The sequence below is a fragment of the Sciurus carolinensis genome, chromosome 11, assembly GCF_902686445.1.
Source record: "Sciurus carolinensis chromosome 11, mSciCar1.2, whole genome shotgun sequence".
NCBI classification, from domain to species: domain Eukaryota; kingdom Metazoa; phylum Chordata; class Mammalia; order Rodentia; family Sciuridae; genus Sciurus; species Sciurus carolinensis.
The window spans coordinates 13,666,054-13,688,383 of NC_062223.1; the positions used below are offsets into that span (position 1 = coordinate 13,666,054).

Consider the following 22,330-nt stretch of genomic DNA (forward strand, 5'->3'; position numbering starts at 1 on the left):
CTTTGTATTGCCGGAAGACAGACACCCTTCTTGGCAAATTCGAGGGACTCTGGAGCTCTACCCATGCCAAGTCTGTGTTTTCAAACCTAGCTCTGTAGTAAGGGTGCTGGGATTTAAGGATCGTATGTATGATCGCGCCAGTCTTGGGAGTTCTTAAAAACCTTTTCTCTACTTGCAGCTGGTCACTTGCTCTGGGGCTTTCAAAGAAGGTTCCTTGCGGATCATCCGGAATGGAATTGGAATCCACGAACACGCTAGCATTGACTTACCAGGCATCAAAGGTAGTTTCTTGGTGGACAAAGGATGTAGGTCTTTTTGCCCTTTGACTTCATATTACCTATCATGAAGACATTTTGGTGAGAGAGGAAAATAAATGAGTAAGAAGAGGCATGACAAATCTTGTGGTAGGAGCTTAAACATATTTTAAAGAAAAAAGGAAGACAAAAAAAATTACTGATCAAAGTCAGGTAGTGGAATAGAGGAGTGGGGGAGGAAGAAAAGAGTATGGATTAAATGTTATGTTTAGATAGAAGAACTGATAGAATTCTTAAAGAAACATAAAGAGAAGTATATGTGTATAAACAACTTGTTTTTCAGTGGTGGTACTGGGGGTTGGACCCAGGGATGCTCTACCACTTAGCTATACCCTTAGTTCTTTTATTTTTATTGTGAGACAGAGTCTTGCTAAGTTGCTGAAGCTCTCACTGAGTTGCCAGGCTGGCCTCAAACTTGAGCCCCTCCTGCCTCCGCCTCCTGAGCCACTGGAATCCTAGGTGTTTGCCACCACATTTGGCTTAAATGTAACTTTCAGAATAAGATATAAATCTTCCTGAATTCCAAAAGAATTATAATCAAAAGGAGATTAGAAAAAGGTTATGTAGTGAAAGATTTTTATGATGTATAAATAGTAAATACAAAACAATAATAGTTGATATCAAACATGTCATGTCACTAACTGTGGTGGACTAAATTCACCTGTTAGGAGGGAAAAATGTCAGATTGAATCACAAAGCGAACCAACTCAGAGTTGTACACAGAGGCACATCTTGTGAAAAGTAAGTCAGAATAAAGAAAAAGGATGAGATAAAACAGAGGTACATGAAAGTACACCAGAAAAGTTATAACTGTAAAACCTAGAGAATCATCTGGAAAACTTACAGATAAGGATTTGTGAAGGCAACAAGGCATAAGAATAGTACAATGAAATCAGTAGTTTTCATGTAAACATAGTCAACTAGAAGGAATAGTGGAGGAAAAGAGGCGATTTACAATAATAGACATAAATACCAAGAAATAACTCTAGATTTTTTATTTTCTTCACCTGAAAAAGTCTAGGTAGAAAAAGAAAGAAGCAAGAACAGCTAGGAAACTTCAAAAAGAGCAGTGAGATGGAACTAACCCTTATCAGATATTAAAACCCACTCTGAAGCCTTGGTAATTAAAAGTATAGCCAGGGGCTGGACATGTAACTCAGTTTGGTAGAGTGTTTGCCTAGTGTCATCAAGGCTCTGGGTTTGATCCCTAGCACTGCAAGAGGTGGCACACCTATAGTCACAGCTATCCTGGAGGCTGAGTTAGGAGGATCACTTGAACCCAGAGTTCAGGGCAATAGCAACATAAGGATACCCTTGTCACCGAAAAAAAAAAAAAAGAAGAGAAAGAAAGTACAGTATTGGTGCATGGATAGACAAAGTCTCGTGGAAGATTCATAAGTCCAGAAATAGACACAATGGCATGTGGAAGTACATTGTATGATAGTGGTGCCATCTTGATTCAGTGGGTTAGAGGTGGAACTTTTTAATAAGTGGGGTTGAGATGACTGGTATTCTGTTTTGAAATGAAAAATTTGGTTTCATACTGCTCATCATATACCTTGCTAGAATCCAAATCGATTTAATTTAAAAAATAAAGTATGAAATCTAGAAGAAAAAGTGAATTTCTTTATAATTTTGGAATGGGGAATGTCTTTTAAACTATGTATCAAAGAACGGAAGCCAAAATAGTTGATAAATTTAACTACATAAAATTAAGATATTTCGGCCAATAAAAACAGAAAACACTGCTTGCTGAGTCAGAAGAAATGTCATATTGGATAAAAGAGTTGTGGTTATCTTCCAGACAAAATCCCAGTCTCCCTAATTTATAAGAAATTCCAGAAAGAAACCACTGGATTTTCTGTCCCCCCAATTGGCAAAGGATATGTATGGATAGGTAACAGGCTTCATATTATGAGAAAAATGCAAATCAAAAATAAGCAGCAATACCATTCTTTACCAGTTGACCCCAAATCTCAAAGTTCCCAATACATTGTGTTAGACTGTGTGAAATAAATATGCTCATGCACCTTCTAGAGAAGGGAAAGTGTTAACATCAAGCACAGCATTTTGATGCATGTTTGTAATCCCAACTATTTGGAAGACTTGAGGCTGAAACTGATTGCAAGTTTGAGGCCAACCTATGCAACTCAGACCCTCTCTCAAAATAAGAAAAAAAAAAGTGCTGGGGATATATAGTTCAATGGTAGTGTGCTTCTGTAGCATGTGCAAGGCTGTGGGTCCAATCCCCAGGACTACCAGAAAAAAGAAAATCTTGCCTTTTGTGATTTAACCGCAATCTCAGTTCTGAGCAGCTACTGCACAGTCCTTCATGTGTACAAAGTGCCATAAATGCAAGCTTATTCCTTATGGTGTTGTATGTTAGAGTGCAGTTTTGAGAAAGTGTCAGTGGAGACTTGTTAATGGTATTAATGAAGACTTGTAATCGTTAATGGAGACTTGTAAATGGGTATGTCTGTCCAATTTTGCTGTCCTGGTATAGAAAATGAGGAAGTACTGTGTTCTCATAAGGGCTCCAACATAGCTTTTTATGTGAAAAGAACAGTGATAGGCTTTTATATCTGTATTTGCTTGTAATAGTGTTTATTCTGTTTTCTTAAATTTAAAAAAGGATAAATAAAAATTGGTTATGGATGACTTCTTTGGGGTTGGTTTAGAAAGGTATGGCAGTGAGCCTTCTCTGTGAATTTTTAAAAAATTTTTGGTTTTTGTAGATGGACACAATACCTTTATTTTATTTATTTATGTGGTGCTGAGGATTGAACCCAGTGCTTCACACGTTTGAGGCAAGTGCTCTACCACTGATCCACAACCTCAGCCCCTCTGTGAATGTTTTAAAAATAATCTTTTTGGGTTGCTGGAGTCAAACCCAGGACCTCCTACATGCTAGGCAAGTGCTTGCTCTACCACTGAACTACATTCCCAAGTTTAAAAATAAACTTTAACTTTGAGTCATGGAAAAATATTTTCCAGTCTAAAATCAAAATTAAAATGTAAAATATTGCTGAGTGTGGTAGTGCATGCTTGTAATCCCAGTGACTTGGGAGATGAGGCAGGAGAGATGGAAATTTGAGGCCAGCTAGGACATCTTAGACTTGGTCTCAAAAATTAAAAGGGCTAGGGATGCAACTCAGTGGTAATGACCTGTGGGTTCAGTCCCCATTACCAAAAACAAACAAATAAATATCAGGCTTAAAACAGTTATTTAAAAAAAATTTTTTTTTGCGGTACTGGGGATTGAACTCATGGCCTTATGCGTGCTTGGCAAGTACTCTACCATAGAACTACATCCTTAGCCCATTTTAGAATTTTATTTTGAAATGGAGGTTTCAATAAGTTGCCCAGACTGGCCTCAAATTTGCAGTCCTCTTGCGCCCACCTCCCAAGTACCTGGGATTATAGGCGTGAGCCACCTGTCCCAGCTCAAAACAGTTCTTTAAAAATCTCTAATTTCTTCAAAGTCTTAAAGCCAGAAAGACACAAAGGGAATTTGAACTCAGGACTCTGACTCCAAGTTCTTGCTCCTGAGTGACCCGGGCTGCCCTTCCCATCGGGTATGCACACAGCATTGGTCTGGGTTGTGTCTCATAATCCTTTCTCCTTGTTCCAGGCTTATGGCCACTGCGGTCTGACCCCAACCGAGAGACTGATGACACTTTGGTGCTTTCTTTTGTGGGCCAGACAAGGTGAGGATGGTTCTGGCACTGGCGCTGGGCACTGGAGTGAAGGTTGTGAGGTGGGTAAGCTGGTCCCGGACTGACCCAGGCCTTTGGTCCTGCTGCAGAGTTCTCATGCTAAATGGAGAAGAGGTGGAAGAAACTGAACTGATGGGTTTTGTGGATGATCAGCAGACTTTCTTCTGTGGTAATGTGGCTCATCAGCAGCTTATCCAGGTAATGACTGAGGAAGGGCACACTTCACAATTTACTTAAATTTCAACTACAGAGCACCAGTGGATTTTAAACCTATCATGTTTTTAAAAATTTAATTTATTTATTTTTGGTACTGGGGATTGAACCCAGCGTGCTTAACCACTGAGCCACCATCCCTAGCTGCCTCCCTCCCTATTTTCTTTTCTTTCGTGTTAAAATTTTTTATTATTTTATTTTGAGACAGGGCCTCACAAAGTTGCTGAGGCTGGTTTTGAACTTGGGATCCTCCTGCCTCAGCCTCCCGAGCCACTGGAATTACAAGCATGCACCACTGCATCTGGTTTAAAACCACCAGTTTTTATGACTCTGAAAATAATGCGGAATTAAGGTGTGGGGGGGATATTACCTGACAACCTACTCAGAAAAACACTCTTTTTTTTTTTTTTTTTTTTTAATTTTGAAATTTTGTACTAGGGATTGAACCTGGGGGCTCTTTACCACTCAGCTACATTCCCAGTCTTTTTAATTTATTTTTATTTTGAGACAAGGTCTCACTAAGCTTAGGGCCTAAGTTGGTGAGGCTAGCCCTGAACTTGTGATCCTCCTGTCTCAGCCTCCCAAGTTCCTAGGATTACAGTTGTATGCCACTGTGCCCAGCAGAAATAGCAATTCTTGACTTCAGGGTTGCTCCTGTTAGCTTTATTTTTCTTCCACAAATGTGCAAATATATTTGTATTTATACATTGGGACTCTTTTTACTCTTTTACACACACACACACATGTCTGGGTCCTGTTTTAGCACTTTGTATTATGTCTTCTGAGACCATCAAACTTTTTTCCCTATGTAACACTGATACATGTGTATTTGGAATATACTGAAAGCACAAAGAGGGGAAAAAAATAATGCAGCCCTTTCCTGATATTAATTACATCCAGTGCCCTTCCTCTGTGCTCACACTTTCTTGAAGTCTGCCTGAGACATGGGGCAGATAGCCTTTTGGCATTCATCCACAGAGCCTGATTTCTGAACATCCTCCAACCTCCCAGCGTACTTTTAAGTTTGGAGCGACTTGATGCCTTTAGTTTTTTTCCACGCCCTCCTTGACATCCTGACTGTTCTGTTTTGTGGTCAGGGTCAGGGTCTTGCTGGTTGTGGGTTGGGCACTCAGAGGCCTGAGGAGTAATGAGCTGTTCCATCTTTTCATCCACTGGTCTTCCTCTTAGCCAGTTAGCAGTGACATAGTGGTAAAAACTAAAGGGCAAGTTCTGTCTGCCTGTGGACCAGGTGTGAGATGAGCACAATACTGAATATTTGTTTTGTCCCTGGTGTCTTAGAATTGGTCTAAAGACTGGCACCAGCCTACTTAACCCCATTCTTTTATCCTTGAGTATAAAGTCATGACAACTCAGATAAACCAGTAGATAAATGTTATCAGCCTACTTTTTGTCTTATTTCAGTGGTAAAATTAGTTTGTGAAATGTTATTTCAAGGACTGGGAGCAGTGTTCAGTTGTAGAACAGATGCTTAGGAAGCATAGCATGCCTGAGAGCCTAGGTTCCCTCCCAGCACCCAAACAAGCAAATACATGTGACCTTCACCAAGGACCTTCAAGTAATTTTAATGGCTCATGCATAGTTAGGAACTTGGATATCCTAAAGGTCTCATTTTGGTGTTGAGAAAGACTGCTTGACTAGTCATCACAGGGCCTGACTCCATTGCTGCCTTTCCCCAGGATGCAGGTTGCCTTGTCCTAGCAAGCCTCACTTTGAATGAAATAGGACCCACCCATCTTGCTATGTAAGCAGCTTTTAAGACAGTCTTCTTCAGGGCTGCATCAAAAATTATGTCTGTTATAATTAATCATTTGTGACACTTTGGGAAAAAATATACACAGTCAGCCCTCCATGTCCATGCATTATGCATCCATGGATTCAACCAACCCTGGATTGAGAATATTTTGGGGAAAAATTGCTGATTATATTCAACATGTACAGACACTTTTTCTTGTCCTCATTTCCTGAACAAAGTATGTAGCAACTACTTGCTAGTATTGACCTTGTCTTATAAGTAACGTAGAGATGATTAGTGTATGGGAGAGTGTGTTTATGTGTGTACAAATACCATTTTATATGAGGCACTTGAGCTCCTGCAGATTCTGGTTTCCACTGGGGTCCTAGACCCAATCCCCTGTGGCTACTGAGGGACGATAGGGCAGAAGAGGACTCATGTAACTTATTAGGTCTCTAAAAGGGCAGCACTGACCCTTTTCCACTGCTGGTCTTTCCCTAGATCACTTCAGCATCTGTGAGGTTGGTCTCTCAAGAGCCCAAAGCTCTGGTCAGTGAGTGGAAGGAGCCTCAGGGCAAGAACATCAGCGTCGCCTCGTGCAACAGCAGCCAGGTGGTTGTTGCCGTGGGGAGGGCCCTTTACTACCTGCAGATTCATCCACAGGAGCTCCGGCAGGTCAGGTGTGTGTTTATTTGTCGCTTGTTTCCTCTCCTATTCTCTGGGACATCTTTGGTCCTTGAATTTCCTTATTCTGCCATAATCCTCTTTGTTCAGCCACACAGAGATGGAACATGAGGTGGCTTGCTTGGACATCACCCCATTAGGGGACAGCAATGGACTGTCCCCACTGTGTGCCATTGGCCTCTGGACAGACATCTCTGCCCGAATCTTAAAGCTGCCTTCTTTTGAACTACTGCACAAGGAGATGCTGGGTGGAGGTATGTGTCATTTGGTGACTCGGGTTGGAATCACTCAGAATGTGGAACAGAAACTTAAATGTCCCTCTTTTCTGCAGAGATCATTCCTCGCTCCATCCTGATGACCACTTTTGAGAGTAGCCACTACCTCCTTTGTGCCTTGGGAGATGGAGCCCTTTTCTACTTTGGGCTCAACATTGAGACAGGTAGGAAGAGCGTTGGAGTGAAGGGCGCTTTCAAGACGGAGTGTGGAGCTACACGCCGTTCTTAGCCTCGGGGTTCTGCTTTGATTGAACCTTTTTCCCACCCAGGGGATTCTCTTGTTTTCTTTCTTTCTCCCTTTATCTTGATGCCATTCTTTCTGTAGGCTTGTTGAGCGACCGAAAGAAGGTGACTTTGGGCACACAGCCCACAGTATTGAGGACTTTCCGTTCTCTTTCTACCACCAACGTCTTTGCTTGCTCTGACCGGCCCACTGTCATCTACAGCAGCAACCACAAGTTGGTCTTCTCCAATGTCAACCTCAAGGAAGTGAATTACATGTGTCCCCTCAACTCAGATGGCTATCCTGACAGGTGAGCCTCTTTTTCTTTGTTCTGCAGGAGCCTCTGATTAAGGTCATCGTGTTACCTTCAAACCCGTTCACCCAGGCTTCCCCCAGTGTCTAAGTCACTCAGTAGCTGCAGTGGGAAGTATAGGGCAGAGTTTCTCACTTCTGGTTGTCCATTAGAAGCACTGAGAAACTTTATAAAAAATACACAGACTTGAGGTGCTAGGTCTGTGGTAGAGTGCTGGCCCAGGATGCGAGGCCCTGGATGTGGTCCATCCCTGGTGCCACAGACAGACAAACAAAAACAACTTTTTCTTTGTTCTTGGATTCTGATGGAGTAGGCCTGAGGTTGGGCTCTAGAACCTCTATTTTCAGAAAACTTCTTGGGTTATTCACTTGATTAGCTAAAGTTCAGAACCCCAGATCCAGGGATCATCATGTACCCCCCTGGAGCAGGGGTTCTCAAGGGTAGCCCCAACTTGCACCCAGCACTATTTGGGAACTTGTTAAAAATGCGAATTCTCAAGCTGGGGGTGTAGCTCAGTGGTAGAGGGGAAGCCCTGTGTTTGATTTCTAGCACCAGAAGAAAAGAAGAAATGTAGATTCTTGGGGACAAGGTTGGGGGCAGCAGGAACCCTGCATCTAGCTGTTTCTGATGCACACAGTAGTGTGTTACTACTTAGATCAGTAACACCTGGATCGTCAACCTTGGCTTCACATTAGCAGCAAGTAGAGACCTAGAATATAAGCCTAGACCCATCCAGTTCGGTTAAATAGGAACGTCTTGTGGGTGGGAGGAGGAATCAGAATTAAGCCTCCCCAATTAATTTTTAGCATCAAGTCAAGTTTGAGACCCTGCCCTAGAGTAAGCTGGTATAGTTCTCCCTGTTCTTCTTCCCTCTGTGGAGTTGCCTTGTGGAACCCTTCCTTCCTTGATCTACTCAACCTAAACCCAGACCCTTCTTTCCAGCCTGGCACTGGCCAACAACAGCACCCTCACCATCGGCACCATCGATGAGATCCAGAAGCTGCACATTCGCACTGTTCCCCTCTATGAGTCTCCCAGGTGAGTGCAGGCCGAGGGTACTGCAGAGGAGTCGGTGTGGAGCGCCTCTGACTGTTCTGAACTTGTTGTGCAGGAAGATCTGTTATCAGGAAGTGTCCCAGTGCTTTGGGGTCCTCTCCAGCCGCATCGAAGTTCAAGACACCAGTGGAGGCACAACTGCCCTGAGGCCCAGTGCCAGCACCCAGGTGAGGGCAGCGGACAAAGACAAATGACCATAGGAGACAGCAGGCTTTCTGCGAAGGGTCGGATGGGAAATAGCTTCAGCTTTGCAAGTCATGGATTCAGTCACAGCTATTCCCGTTTGTCATGATAGCCTGAAAGACAGTCAATAGGTGGGCATAGCTGGGTGTGGTAGCATGACCTGTCATCCCAGCTACTCAGGAGGCCGAGATAGGAGGACGGCAATTAATTCCTTCCTTCCTTCCCTCCCTCCCTCCCTTTCTCCCTCCCTCCTTCCTTCCCTCCTTTCCTCCTTCCCTCCTTCCTTCCCTCTCTCTCTTTCTTTCTACCAGGGATGGAACCCAGGGACACTTAACCACTGAACCAGCCTTTTTTAATTTTTTATTTCACATTTTGAGATAGGGTCTTGCTAAGTTGCTTAGGGCCTCATGAAGTTGCTGAGGCTGGTCTTGGACTTGGGATCCTCCTGGCCTCAGCTTCCTAAGCTGCTGGGATTACAGGTGTGCACCACTGTCCCTGGCGAGGATGGCAGTTTTGAGGCCAGCCTGACCTCAAACTTGGCAAGACCGTGTCTCAAAACAAAAAATTGAGAGGGCTGAGGCTGTAGCTCAGTGGAAGCATGTCTCTGGGTTCAGGCCTTGCTGCAAACAAAAGCAGAAATGGTTGCTGCTTGATGATGCAGCAGGACCGAGTCCCGTTGCCCACGGTCAGTTAGACGACGGCATCTGCACGTGTGATTGAGGGAGTGCACAGCTGGCCAGGGCCAGTGCCCGGGACAGTCTACGGAACTGGTTTGGGGCTTAGTGCTAGTCATGTGACTGGACTGGGCCAGCCTAACCTTCAGTGTTTTTCATCTGTAAAGTGACTATGATAGGACAGACGAGAGGCTTAGGGGAGATGAAAGTTGGTCGTTTTCTGCTGCACGTTCTCCCTCCTGCCTCCCACACATCCGACAGGACCTCCTTTCTTAATCCAGAATAGAACTGTACGTTATGTTTTCATCTGCGGTGCTCCCCTGCTCCTCCCGTTGAGGGTGGTGCTTTGTCACTGTGGTGATTGACTTGCAGCATCACTGTTTTTCGATTATGTTTGCCGCTCTTCAGATTTCAGGCCAGAATGTCAGTTACATACTGGCTTCTTATCCTTGGTTCCAGTGTCTTCTCTGAAGCACCGTTTGTCGTACTCCACTCACTCAGCCATCCAGCCTGCATTCTTTCCCCCCCACCCTCTCTTTTTTCAGTGCTGGGGAAAAAACCCTGGGCCTTGCGCATGCTGGGCAAGGGTTAAACTGCTGAGTTACACCCTGGCCATTCTTCTCCTTGTGCTGTCTCTGCCTTGCGCCCCGATCTGACAGCCCTTCCTGATGAGGTGCTTGCCATCTTCCCTGCTTTTGAGAGGGCTGACGCACCTTCTCTCTGCTCACAGGCCCTGTCCAGCAGTGTCAGCTCCAGCAAGCTGTTCTCCAGCAGCACTGCCCCTCACGAGACCTCGTTCGGAGAAGAGGTGGAGGTGCACAACCTCCTTATCATCGACCAGCACACCTTTGAAGGTGCAGTTGAGTGCTGTCCTTGTCACCTTACATCCTCCCTAAACTGAGCTCTTCCAGGACATCCAGCCTGACAGTGTAGCAGACCCTCCTAAGAGGAAAGGGAGGGGGAGGGCCTTCGTGAGTTGCCGTGAGCGTGGAGCGCTGGTTCCCTCTCGTCGACATAGGTTGATGGGGATGGTAGCCTGAAAAGGCTTGCCCATGACAGGGGGCGGCTCCTGTTCTATCATGATATGAGCCTCCAGCCTCAGTGAAGTAAGGTTATGTGTGAGGAAGGCACAAGGGACACCAGCCATTCCCTGCTCTTCTGCTCCTCTTCCAGTGCTCCATGCCCACCAGTTTCTACAGAACGAGTATGCACTCAGCCTGGTCTCCTGCAAGCTGGGTAAAGACCCCAACACGTACTTCATTGTGGGCACAGCGATGGTGTATCCTGAAGAGGCAGAACCCAAGCAGGGCCGAATTGTCGTCTTTCAGTATTCGGATGGTGAGTGGGCTCCGTGTGCTGCTTCTGAGGAATGCAGTGCTGGGGAGCCGAGCAGACCGTTGAGGCCTCAGCCTCTGTTAAGTCTAGAAGAACTGACTAGAGGCCATGAAGAGGCATTCTGTTTTTCCTTTCAAGTATTTGATTATCTGACTGAGTTTCAGAATAGGTGAGTAGGGCACCCTTAAATCTAGCTCGAGTTTCTTCCCCTGGCTGCTGTGTTGAGAGGTGGAAGAAAGGGGGAGCGGTAAACTGTGGGTGAGAGAATCTTATGGCCAGAGTACGAGCTGAGACTCCCCCATTGGCTTTCCCCTTGGCTGCCCAAGCCCTTGGGTGCTCTCTCCAGTTTCAGCACTTTGTGTTTGCATCTCGTCTCACCACTCCTACCCTAGATGTTTCTACAGATTAACTGTTAGCCCAGAAATCGGCTGTGAGGCCAAGGTGAAGTCTGCTCTCCACTTTGAGAGAGAGATCTGGAGCTTCAGGGTGGGAGCTGGGGTGGACACTTTCTGGAGTCACTGCACACTGCCTTGGAGCATGTCCCTTAGGTGGTGGTTCACCTCAATAGCTATGGTTTCTGTGTCTTGCTTTTCAGATGAGGGGCTTTAGAACTAGTGTGGCTCTTGCCACATGAGATAAGGTGAACTCTCATAAAAGACTCAAGAATTTTCTTTTCCCCCCCAGGAAAACTACAGACTGTTGCTGAAAAGGAAGTAAAAGGGGCTGTGTACTCTATGGTGGAATTTAACGGGAAGCTGCTCGCCAGCATCAACAGCACGGTGAGACCCACACCACGTCAGGTTGCACATGATGTCTGCACAACATGTCTCCCTTACGCTTCCTGGGGCTGTGTGTGTGTGTGTGTGTGTGTGTGTGTCGGATTTTAAGGATAACACACTAGTGGGAATGGAGGATGGAGCTCTAAGTTGGGAATTGGGGGAGCAGAGATAGAACCAGGCATTGCACTTGGTTATGTGTGTGTGTGTATGTGTGTTTTATTTTAATTTTTTTGGTACCAGGGATTGAACCCAGGGTGCTTGACCATTCAGCCACATCTCCAGCCCTTTTTATTTTGAGACAGGGTCTCACTAAATTACTGAAATTGTCTTTGAATTTGCAACCCTCCTGCCTTAGTCTCCTGAGTTGCTGTGATTACAGGCGTGCACCACCTGTCCTGGCCACTGCATTTAGTTTTATGAACCAACTGCGTCAGATCCTGAGTGTTGAGGGGCCTAAGTGAGGGGCAAGGGCTGTGGCCCCTAAACTCAGGGTGTTCAGGGTCAAAAGGACATTTAATCTATGTGAACAAAATGAACCAAACCATATAATCCTAACTACATACTTGAAATACTAGCGCTGTAAAATATTCCACTTCTTTTTTTGCCATGACTTTATCTTCTCCCTTGCAAAAGAAAACCTTTTTGAGTTTTGGTGAGGTATAATCAGAAAAAAATTGTATGTATTTAAGATGTACAACTTGATGTTGTGATTTAAAACAGTTTTTAATTTCATGGTCAAATAAGTTGGGAAAATGATGCATTGTGGAACCTCCTGTCTTGGAGGGTCACAGTGAATCATAGTTTATGAAAGGTGCTAAGAATTCAGAAAGTAGGGAAGTGTTACTTAAATACTTTAAATCAAACATTTCTAGTCGGCTTGTTCCTTCAGAAAATATCAGTTGAACACTTGCTGCATGCCAGGCACTGTAGCTGGGATTTGATTGTAAGTAAAATGGGCAGAGAGGTGCCTTTCTGGAGCTTCAGAGCAAATAGACAAGCTACGGTACAGTGAGAGTAAAAGGGGCCGGGACTGGGGGAGGGCCAGGAGGAGCACAGGCGTGGGGTCCTTTCTCCTAGCAGATGGCCAGTAGGTCTGTTGGGTGCCCTCGCACTGGGGCAGGCTCCGCAGGGAGGGCGGGAGGAGCCCTGGCCGGAGCTGAGGGAGATGACTGTGAGGCATCCAGGCAAGAGTAGGCCCCCCGGTCAGGGGAGCAAAGTCAGAGAGGCAGCCAGTGGCTGGAACGTTCCTGGGAGGCTGGGTAAGGACCGGGGTTCTAGCCAGGTGCTGTGTCACATTCCTATAATCTCAGCTACTTGAAAGTCTGAGGCAAAACTATTACCCTAGGTAAATGTATGATTACACAAGTGGTATGCCTCTACTTCGTATACAAACAGAGACAAGATGTATCCCATTTGTTTACAATAAAAATGAATTTAAAAAAAAGAAAGTCTGAGGCGGGAGGATCACAAGTTTGAGGCCAACCTCAGTAACTTAGTGAGACTATCTCAAACTACAAAAAGACCTGGGGATGTAGCATATAACCCAGCCCTGCGTTCAATCCTCAGTATGCCAAAAAAAAAAAAAAAAAAGGAAGGATCTTTAGTTTTATTCTGAGGGTGGGGAAAGTCTCTTGAGTAAGGATTTGAACGTGATTGAGCATGTTTTGCTTCTTTGGCAAGGCCACGGGGCACCGAGGGTCAAAGCAATTAGATCAGTTAGGAGGCTTTTGAAATATCCAGATATCGGTCTGTGGTTCTGGGACCAGGGGAAAAGATGCAGAGTATTCAGATTCTAAGCCCGGCGTGGTGCACACACCTCTAGGTCCAGCATTTGGGAGACTGACGAGGAAGATTAGTAAGCCCAGGAGTTCAAGACCCGCGTGGTCAACATAGCAAGACCCCACCAAAATTAAAAAAAAAGGAATAGTCAGATTGTGCATGTTATGAAGGTGGGACTGGGGGTTCACGATGCATTGAGATGCACTGAGGGGCAAAAGCTGGGCATAGTGGCATGTTTCTGTAGTCTCAGCTACTCGGGAGGCTGAGGTGGGAGGGCCACTGAACCCATGAGTTTGAGACCAGCCTGGACAACACAGAAAACAAGACAAGGCAGTTGTTGGTATTCTAACATGGATGTGAGTCTTGTATGCCTCGTGCGTCCCTGGGTGTTTAAGCAACCTGCTTCTGTGCCCAAATGTAGACACGCGCCCCTGCGGTGAGCGTCTGTGGGGTGATGCTGTGACAGGCGGGCCCTGCTGCCCCTTGCTGTTATCCCCAGCTGTTCTGATGTGCGTGTGATGTCCTTGTGGCATATTCTTTTACTGACGTGCTTCTGAGGAAACAGCTCCATGTTATCCACATTCTAACTTCACTTTTTTTTTTAAAGGGTGCTTTTAACTCTTGAAAATAAAAATCAGCTTGTTTCGTACATAAGGGGTTTTTGTTTTGTTTTGTATTTTGAATAAATCAAGCACCACTGAAGGAAATAAAACAAACAAAAAACCTGAGGATGAGAGGCAAGGAGTGAGGATCTTGGCTTGAGCAACGGGAAGGTCGGAGCTGCCGTTGATTGGGGAAGGTTGTGAGTAGAGCTGGGTTGAAGGGTGAAACCAGACGTTGGTTTTGAGCATATTAAATCCCAGTGGTTGACCAAGTGGAGATGTCAGCTAGGTAACTGGTGTGGAAAGGTCTGGAATCGAAGGCGAGGGAGGCTAGAGAGGGAGCAGGGCAGCTCTTAGGGCACACTTAAGTGAGAAGTCTGGATTAGCTCTTAGCATCGCCCCACGGGGAGGGTGGTGGAGAAGGGGACAGCCTGCACCCTGCTCCATGCAGGAGAGCTAGGCAAACAGGATAACCGCAAAGTAGGAGGAGAACTGCAGGATCACTGTTCTGGAAGCCGTGGGATGAAACTATTTCAAGCAGGAGGGAATTGGCAAGTTGCACCTGGTAACGTGCACTCACTGGACCCCTGGTTTCAGCTGGCTGCAGTGGTGCACGCCTGCCATGCCAGTGACTTGGGAGACTGAGGAAGGAGGATCACAAGTTCAGGGCCAGCCTCAGCAATTTAGCAAGGTCCTAAGCAACTTAGACCCTGTGTTAAAATAAAGAAATAAAATAAGGGCTGGGCATGTAGCTCAATGGTAAATTGACCCCGGGTTAAATCCCTGGTACCCTGCCCTCCCAAAAAAAAGGCATCTACACCATGGTAGATGGTGACAATGAATTCATTGTAATAATATGTTAACACTGTCTAAAATATTTCAACATGTAATCGTTATTGTTTTAGTCAGCATTTTCACTGCTGTGACTGAAGGACCCAACGAGAACAATTATAGAGGAGGAAAAGTTTAGGGCTCACGGTTTCAGAAGTCTCAGTCCATAGACGGCTGGCTCCATTCCCTGGAATGGAGGCCTGTCTTCCACATCATGGTGGAAGAGTGTAGTGGAGGGGAGCAGCTTGAATGATGGTGGGAAGCAGAGAGAGACTCCACTCACAGGTACAAATATACACCAAAGCCACGCCCCAAAGCCCACCTCCTCTGGCCACACCCACCCCTTCAGTTACCATTCAGTTAATCCCTGTGGGGGATTAATTCACTGATTGGGTTAAGGCTTCTCACCCAATCATTTCTCTTCTGAACCTTCTTGCATTGTCTCACACATGAGCTTTAGGGGGGGACACCTCACATCCAAACCATTACAAGTGTAAACACTTGATATTTTACATTTTTTCATACTAGGACTTCTGGCATGTATTTTATATTCATAGTACATCTGAACTAGCCACATTGGTAGCTAGTAGCTAACATATTGGACAGTAAAGCTCAAGAATCTTTGGGGAGAATGAGAGTCAGGCTTTTGATGGGTCTGACCTTGGCCTTGGCTGTCTCCATGGTAGATGGTGAGAAGGAGGTTGAGAACAGGGAGAGGGAGTCGGGTGGGGTGTTGTCAGGGCATGTGGAGCTCTGACGAGCCTTCTTTACTCCCACCGCCAGAGGTATGCTGGGATTACTTGAAGATGGGTGCCTTGGCCCTGTGGAGGAGGTGCAGTAACAATTATAATTACAGCAGGTGACTTGAGCACGCAACTGTGGAGCTGGGGTTCTTTGGACATTGCTTGAGCTAGTGCGGCCTAATGTGTTCTGTTCAGGAGTCTCAGTGTGCAGATGCCTTGGCGAGATTACTTAGGCCCTGGAGGACCTGCCAGGGAAGGCCTGTCAACTCAGACAACTTGAATCTGTCTTCCCCTCACTCGAATCTGCCCCTCACTGCTAATTATAAAGCATCTTCATTCTTTTGAAGATGTGGTTGAAATTAAAGGAAGATTATAATGGAGAAGAAAAATAGGGTTTCTTTTGACCTCTTGGAGAATAGTAGGGGGAAGCTGCAGAATCTAGTTCTTTAGATTCTTTTAGTTCTTGGCAGTGCTTGCCCTTGGACTTCTCTGTTCAGTTTTCTCTACTCATTGGGTTCATAAAAAAGTTCCAGGAATGTATGAGTTTTGAGAAGGGTTCAGAGATGGCTGGGAGGTATTTTTTTCCTGATGAGGAAACTGGAGAAGGGTCTTGGTTCTTTCTAGAGATAATTTGTGTCGCTCGGTGCCTGAACTTCAACACAAGATGACCCACCGTGTCCTTCGTACTATGCTGGCACTGCTGTGTCCTTTCCATGGGCATGTTTTTTCCTGTAAGGGACAACGTCGTGTTCCTAGTTGGACCTGCTTGCCCTGTTTTCCTATTTTGGCAGTATGTAGACTGAAATAACCAGTGTTCACCCAGGACCCTGTAAGACACCTCCCATCCCACACTGCCTCTGGGCGCTGGATGGGGAATGGCCGCTGAGAGGACCTGGCTCCCCAGGCTGAGACTCAGTGTGCCCCCAGGTGCGGCTCTACGAGTGGACCACAGAAAAGGAGCTGCGCACCGAGTGTAACCACTACAACAACATCATGGCCCTCTACCTGAAGACCAAGGGCGACTTCATCCTGGTGGGCGACCTCATGCGCTCAGTGCTGCTGCTTGCCTACAAGCCCATGGAGGGAAACTTTGAGGAGGTAGTGGGGGTGCTTGGGGTGCAGACTGTGCTTCAGTGCCCTGCAGGTGTTTGGTGGGAGGCTATTCTAGCCCAGTGGGGGTAGGAACATTCTCCCTGAGCATACATTCTGCATCCGTAAGTATTTTTAGAACCCTCCCACCTCCATCCCAAACCTGAACTCAGGTCGGCTCCATCTCTGGAACGTTGCAACCAAATGGTCCTTGTTGGCCAGAGATTTGGGGGGGAATCTCTAGGGCAGTTGTGAGACACAGGGCTACATCTTGCAGAGCAGGGCCTGGGCTTCTGACTAGAAGAAAGACAGGTCCCAGAATTGGATTCCACACAAACTCGTTATGTTTTCTTGTTGCATCTCGTCTGTTTTAAGATTGCCCGAGACTTTAATCCCAACTGGATGAGTGCAGTGGAAATCTTGGATGACGACAATTTCCTGGGGGCCGAAAATGCCTTTAACTTGTTCGTGTGTCAGAAGGACAGGTGAGTGGCAATGGCTGGTGCTCAGCGTGGAGCCCTGGGGCTGTGGGGCTGAGGACGTCAGTTGCTACATCAGGCTCAGTTGCCCTTGACGGGTATAATTTCCTTTGTGAAAATCAAAGGCCTTGCGGACCTGCCGAGCTGCCTCTCAGAGGGGCTCCAGGGCGCCCAGCACAGGTGTTCACTGAGGGTGGTCGTGTCCGTCCTCGGGAGGTAGGTTTGATAGTCAGTGACTTCTGCTGCCTTTCAGTGCTGCCACCACTGATGAGGAGCGGCAGCACCTGCAGGAGGTCGGGCTCTTCCACCTGGGCGAGTTCGTCAACGTCTTCTGCCACGGCTCCCTGGTCATGCAGAATCTGGGCGAGACTTCCACCCCCACACAGGGCTCAGTGCTCTTTGGCACGGTCAACGGCATGATTGGTAAGGCCACCCCTGCAGGGCTTGCTCCCACAAAGTCCTCCCTCCTGAGACTGCCATTTGGAAGGATCAGGGAGAGCGAGTAGACAGCCAGGAGTTTACCAGGGGCTGCAGCAAGCATGTCCCTCCGCGTGGTACTTGGCTGGCTGCCCTGGTTCTGTGTGGCTCACTGCCCTCTTCCTCCTTCAGGGCTGGTGACCTCACTGTCAGAGAGCTGGTACAACCTCCTGTTGGACATGCAGAATCGACTCAATAAAGTCATTAAAAGCGTGGGCAAGATCGAGCACTCTTTATATCCTTCTCCGAGCCGACCCTCGCTGGGGGTACGTCCTGGCACGTGCAGGGAGCTACTTAACCTCGGCTGCTTCCGGAAATGTCTTGACTGTTTCTGCACAGAACAGGCTCTTGTTCTCTAGTTTATGTGGACGATTTCAGACATACATGGTAGTAGAGAGAAAACAGTACCACAGTGCCCATGCACTTATCAGCTAGCTACAGCTGGTCTGTCAGGAGTATGTCTGTTTATGCTGCTCAGCCGTCTGCTTCTGGCCTTCGCGGTTGCGGGTCAGACAGTTCAGATCACAGCACGGGAGCATCTCCTGTCAGGGATCTCATGAAGGGCAGCTCTCTCTGATGCTAGAGTGCCCAGCAGAACGGCAGAGTGAAGAAGCTGGAACTCTGGGGTCAGCTGTGCAGGGACATGCCTGGCCCAAGTGCTGTTAGAAGTTTGTTTAGTTTGGGGGATACCAAGAGTTCTCGCCAGGGGTGGAAAAGAAGGACTCCTGTCTCGGAGTCTGGCCCAGGGAGGGAGCAGGTGTCTTGGTTTTTTTTTGCTAACAATTAGGACTTTGGGTACTGAGCCTCAGCTCATTCATCCATGATGCTTTGGGGCTGGACTTAGACAAGTGGTTCTTACCAGGTGCGTACCTCATGCTCACCTAGAGTACCTATGTGCCTGGGCTTTGTGCTAGTAGAATCTGACCTCTATTTTAAATCTTAGAGTATTTACAGTCTTACTATATTTTAAAGAGTACCCAATTAAGAACCATTGGATTAGGCTAAAATTTTCTTTTAGTTCCAAAAAGCAGTATGAGTTTCAGCTGAAATTGTTGTTTTCCTGTTCAGTCCTGACAGTCATTGTAGATTGTGGTCTTGCTGAGGGGTGGGGATGACCTTGGGGGTGTTTCCAGGTAAGCACACATTCCTTAACTCACCTGTCCACCTGGAGATCCTTTCACACTGAGAGAAAGACAGAACCCGCCACAGGCTTCATTGATGGCGACCTGATTGAGAGTTTCCTGGATATCAGCCGCCCCAAGATGCAGGAGGTTGTGGCAAACCTACAGGTGAGCTATGCGGAGTTCATTCTCGGCCAAATGGTATGGCAGGGAGGGCCTGCCCGAAGATCCAAGGGTCCCTGGTGCCAGCAGACTTGTCTGGCTCTTAATAATCCTCACTGCATGAGGGAAAGGCTCATGGGTGCACACTGGGTGGCAGGCACTGCCAAGAGCTTTTGCCACGTCAGCCCCTCTGCTTTAGCAGCGAGGGCACCTTCGGGCATGTCTGGGACCTCTGGCACCACCCGGAGGTGGGAGGTAGGCTCAGGATCCTGCAGGCAGGAGGAACTTCCATAATTCTGGAGTTTGGCCTGTTGCTCACTGGAGATGGTGGGCCTGGGGAAGACTGTTTTCCAGGGGCAACCTACGAGCTAGCTTTGCCTCAAAGGACCTTGCCCAGCTGTGTGTCCCTGAGGGGGCAGGGTGGGTTTCTGGTGAGTGCTTTGTCCCTCCTGTGGCAGCAGTGGCTGGTGGGTGTCTTGTTCCCCAGCTGCGGAGGGGAGCCCCCTTGGCCTCAGGCCCTGCCCATCCTCTCGTTGCAGTACGACGATGGCAGCGGTATGAAGCGAGAGGCCACTGCAGACGACCTGATCAAGGTTGTGGAGGAGCTGACCCGGATCCATTAGCCAAGGGCAGGGGCCCCCTTCCTGGCCTGCCAAAGGCTCTGCCCTCCCGCCCTCCCCTCCTCTCCCACCACTGTCTTCTTGGCCGCGGGAGGCCTTTCCCTACGCCAGCTGCTCCCAAGCCGCAGTTCGCTCGTGTGGAAGTGGGGCTTTCTTAGAACTAAAACCGGTTCGCTAGACACCTGGGAATGGGCTGAAGGCGGGATATTTTCTCCCTGGATTTTTACCAGTCTTACATGATTCCAGCCGTCGCCTTGGACCACCAAGCCTTGATTGGTGTTGCCACTCGTCCTCCCTCCTGGGAGGGATTTTGTAGCTCTTTGGTTGAAAGGAAGCTCGCGTTTCTCTCTCCCCCCCTCCCCCTCCCTCTCTCTCTCTCTCCCCCCCTCCCTCTCTCTCTCTCTCTCTCTCTCTCTCTCTCTCTCTCTCTCTCTCTCTCTCTCCCTCCCTCCCTCCCTCCCTCCTTCTCTCTCCCTCCCTCCCTCCCTCCCTCCTTCTCTCTCCCTCTCTCTCCCTCTCTCTCTCTGCCTCTCTCTCCCTGCCTCTCTCTCCCTCTCTCCCCTCTCTCTCTCTCTGAGGGTGTGAGACACTCATGCTTTGTCCTCTTCCTTTATTTAGGTTGTGGGTGTGGGAAGGTTGCAGGCGGAGGGAAGAGGGTCAGGAGGGTTTCTTGTCACTGAAGGGAGAGCTTCCTTTTACTTCTCTTGCCGCTGAGAGCATCAAGCCTGGAGACCTGTCCAGGGCCAGGGGCTGCCCCAGTGGAAACCTGGAGATGGTGGATGATCCCCAAGCCACAGCCCTTTGTCTCTGGGAACTCCCTTCTTCAGAGAGAAGGAGGTGGGGAGCTGGGAATTGGTTGTTAGTTTCTGAGTTTTACCAAATAAAGTAGAATCTAAGAAGAAAGATACACTGGTTTTGCTTTTCTTCCCTCTGCTTAGCTGTCCAGCATCCCAGGTACATCTGCCCATGTAGTGCACACCTAGGCACTGTCCCCTGCTTTATGGCAACTGCTGCAGTCACTTGTCCTTGATATTGGAACAGTGCTTCTCAAGTAGTGAAATGACATCTGCGCCTCTCCTTTTGTTACGTGTTTTAGTGGGATTCCAAGCATGATGAGTGTGGGTTTTGGAAATTCAGTGGTCATTTTGATCACATTTGACTCGAGTCACCATTTGATTCTCGGCTAGTAATCTGCAGGCCCGGGGCTGCTTGGGCTGCCTGGGCTGCCATTCCCAGCCTCCTTTTTAGCCAGCCAGCCCCTAGCCAACCCTGGCTACCAAGTAGCTTCCATGCGCCTCTTAGCTCCTCCTTGCCACATGCCCTTTAGACTCTCATTTTATTTTCTCTGGTCTAAGCAAGTGAATGTTTGAAGTTCACCCTTCAGGCCCGCACACAGAGTCTGTCGTCTTTCAGCTTAGCAGGTCAGAGTGGACCCATACGCTGCCAGTGGTCCAGTGGGAATAAAGGGTGCTCTGTCCCAAAAGTGGAATAGAGTTGCCTTACCGGCTGGCGCCCCTTTAAGTCCAGCCTTTGATACAGTGTCAGGAAAATTGTGGTTTCAAGTTCAAACTATGGTTTTGAGAGATTCCAGCTTCAAGGGAAAAGGGTGAGGAGATCCCAGCTTTGGGGGTCTTCGTAAGTAAGGCTCCTTCCCAGGAGTCATTGCTTGGGCTTTTTGCCTTTATTCTTTTCCCCTTTATTCTCCTGAGACTTCTGAGGGTGGGGATAAGGGTCTTCAGAGAGAAAATAGTCAGCATGTCAAAAGCCACAGTTTTTAACTTGAAACTCAACACTGTGATTTGAATTCTTAAAGTCATGGTTTGAGTTTGAGAAAGGCCTGCCCCCGTGCCGGAGACCAGCTTTAATGAGGCAGGCAAGCAGCAGTCTCCGATTGTGATTATTTTTAAAATTTAATCCTGGATGGGCGGATTGACTGTAAGGTGCCAAGATCAAAAAGAATGTGGTGGGAGGCTGATTCTGATGCTCTTCAGTGGTTTGCCCGTGGCCACGGAGACCCACTGCATTGAGTATTCCGTGGCCTCAGTGTTGAATTTGGAAGTCCTTGCCATGTTTCGCTGTTTTTTGTTTCCTAGTCTTGGGTGTATTCACTCGGGATCGAATTCCAGCAACCCTTTGGAAACTGACATTCTGCTGCCACACTCCCACCCCTCTTAAAGACTATTAATCACCTCTCTAGGGGTGAAAGGTTGTCTTTGGAGCCTTGCTGCAGCCAGCTGGACAGGCTGTGTTCCATGTAGGCGCTGATGAGCTAGCCTCGCTCCAGGCCTCCGCACCAAGGGACCTTTGGGAGAATAATAGAAACACTGACTCATCACATGACCATTTGGAAGGGTCTTGAGCCAGAGGCCGTCAGTCTGCAGCCAGCAACTTGGATCCTCCACCCTCAGTGGAGGGTCCCTTTTGTTCCTGTGAAGCCACAAGCCACAGAAGTGGGGAAGAAACAGTGAGGAACTTCAATTCAAGGAGAAGCCCAAACTGGTCCTCAAAGATGAGAAGTGTTAAGTTAGAGACTCCTAGAATCCAAACAGAAGCCCAGGGTCAAACGGGAAGACCAGAAAAAGAAAACGGCCGAAGCAAAACTAAAGGAGCCAGCTGCAACTCTGCCCGCAGAGCGAGGGGAATGCCCAGAGATGAAAGAGGCAGCAGGGGGAAATGGAGGAAATGGCAGGGCCAGTGCAGAAGGTCGCCTGGGGAGCCTCAAGAGGAGTTTGGTACCTGCTGAGTGTCCAGAATCCTCCCCGGCTGGAGAGGGCTTTCTTCTAGCACAAAGCTGCACATCAGCTCTCCCTGCTCTGGAGGATGCACAGTGAACCCTACCGGAGATGGTTCTGCGGGGCGGAGGAGGGGTGGGGCTGCCTAAAGGATTAGCGGTCAGAATGGAGGTGGCC

The 22,330-nt window shown here is 47.6% G+C and overlaps 1 protein-coding gene across 1 annotated transcript in view; it reads left to right on the forward strand.

Annotated features, from left to right (window-relative positions):
* The window catches only part of Ddb1 (damage specific DNA binding protein 1), a 29,468-nt gene extending 9,146 nt beyond the window's left edge, over positions 1–20,322 (forward strand). Inside the window, exons 10-27 of the mRNA XM_047517094.1 lie at positions 179–281; positions 3,946–4,021; positions 4,120–4,228; positions 6,498–6,676; positions 6,771–6,934; positions 7,012–7,119; positions 7,281–7,488; positions 8,434–8,529; positions 8,603–8,714; positions 10,135–10,258; positions 10,578–10,742; positions 11,424–11,518; positions 16,401–16,571; positions 16,938–17,047; positions 17,295–17,464; positions 17,651–17,753; positions 18,684–18,807; positions 19,341–20,322. Coding sequence (XP_047373050.1) covers positions 179–281; positions 3,946–4,021; positions 4,120–4,228; positions 6,498–6,676; positions 6,771–6,934; positions 7,012–7,119; positions 7,281–7,488; positions 8,434–8,529; positions 8,603–8,714; positions 10,135–10,258; positions 10,578–10,742; positions 11,424–11,518; positions 16,401–16,571; positions 16,938–17,047; positions 17,295–17,464; positions 17,651–17,753; positions 18,684–18,807; positions 19,341–19,424 — 2,301 coding nt within the window. The 3' untranslated portion in view covers positions 19,425–20,322. The remainder of the gene's footprint in view (positions 1–178; positions 282–3,945; positions 4,022–4,119; positions 4,229–6,497; positions 6,677–6,770; positions 6,935–7,011; positions 7,120–7,280; positions 7,489–8,433; positions 8,530–8,602; positions 8,715–10,134; positions 10,259–10,577; positions 10,743–11,423; positions 11,519–16,400; positions 16,572–16,937; positions 17,048–17,294; positions 17,465–17,650; positions 17,754–18,683; positions 18,808–19,340) is intronic.
* The last annotated feature ends 2,008 nt before the right edge of the window (positions 20,323–22,330 follow it).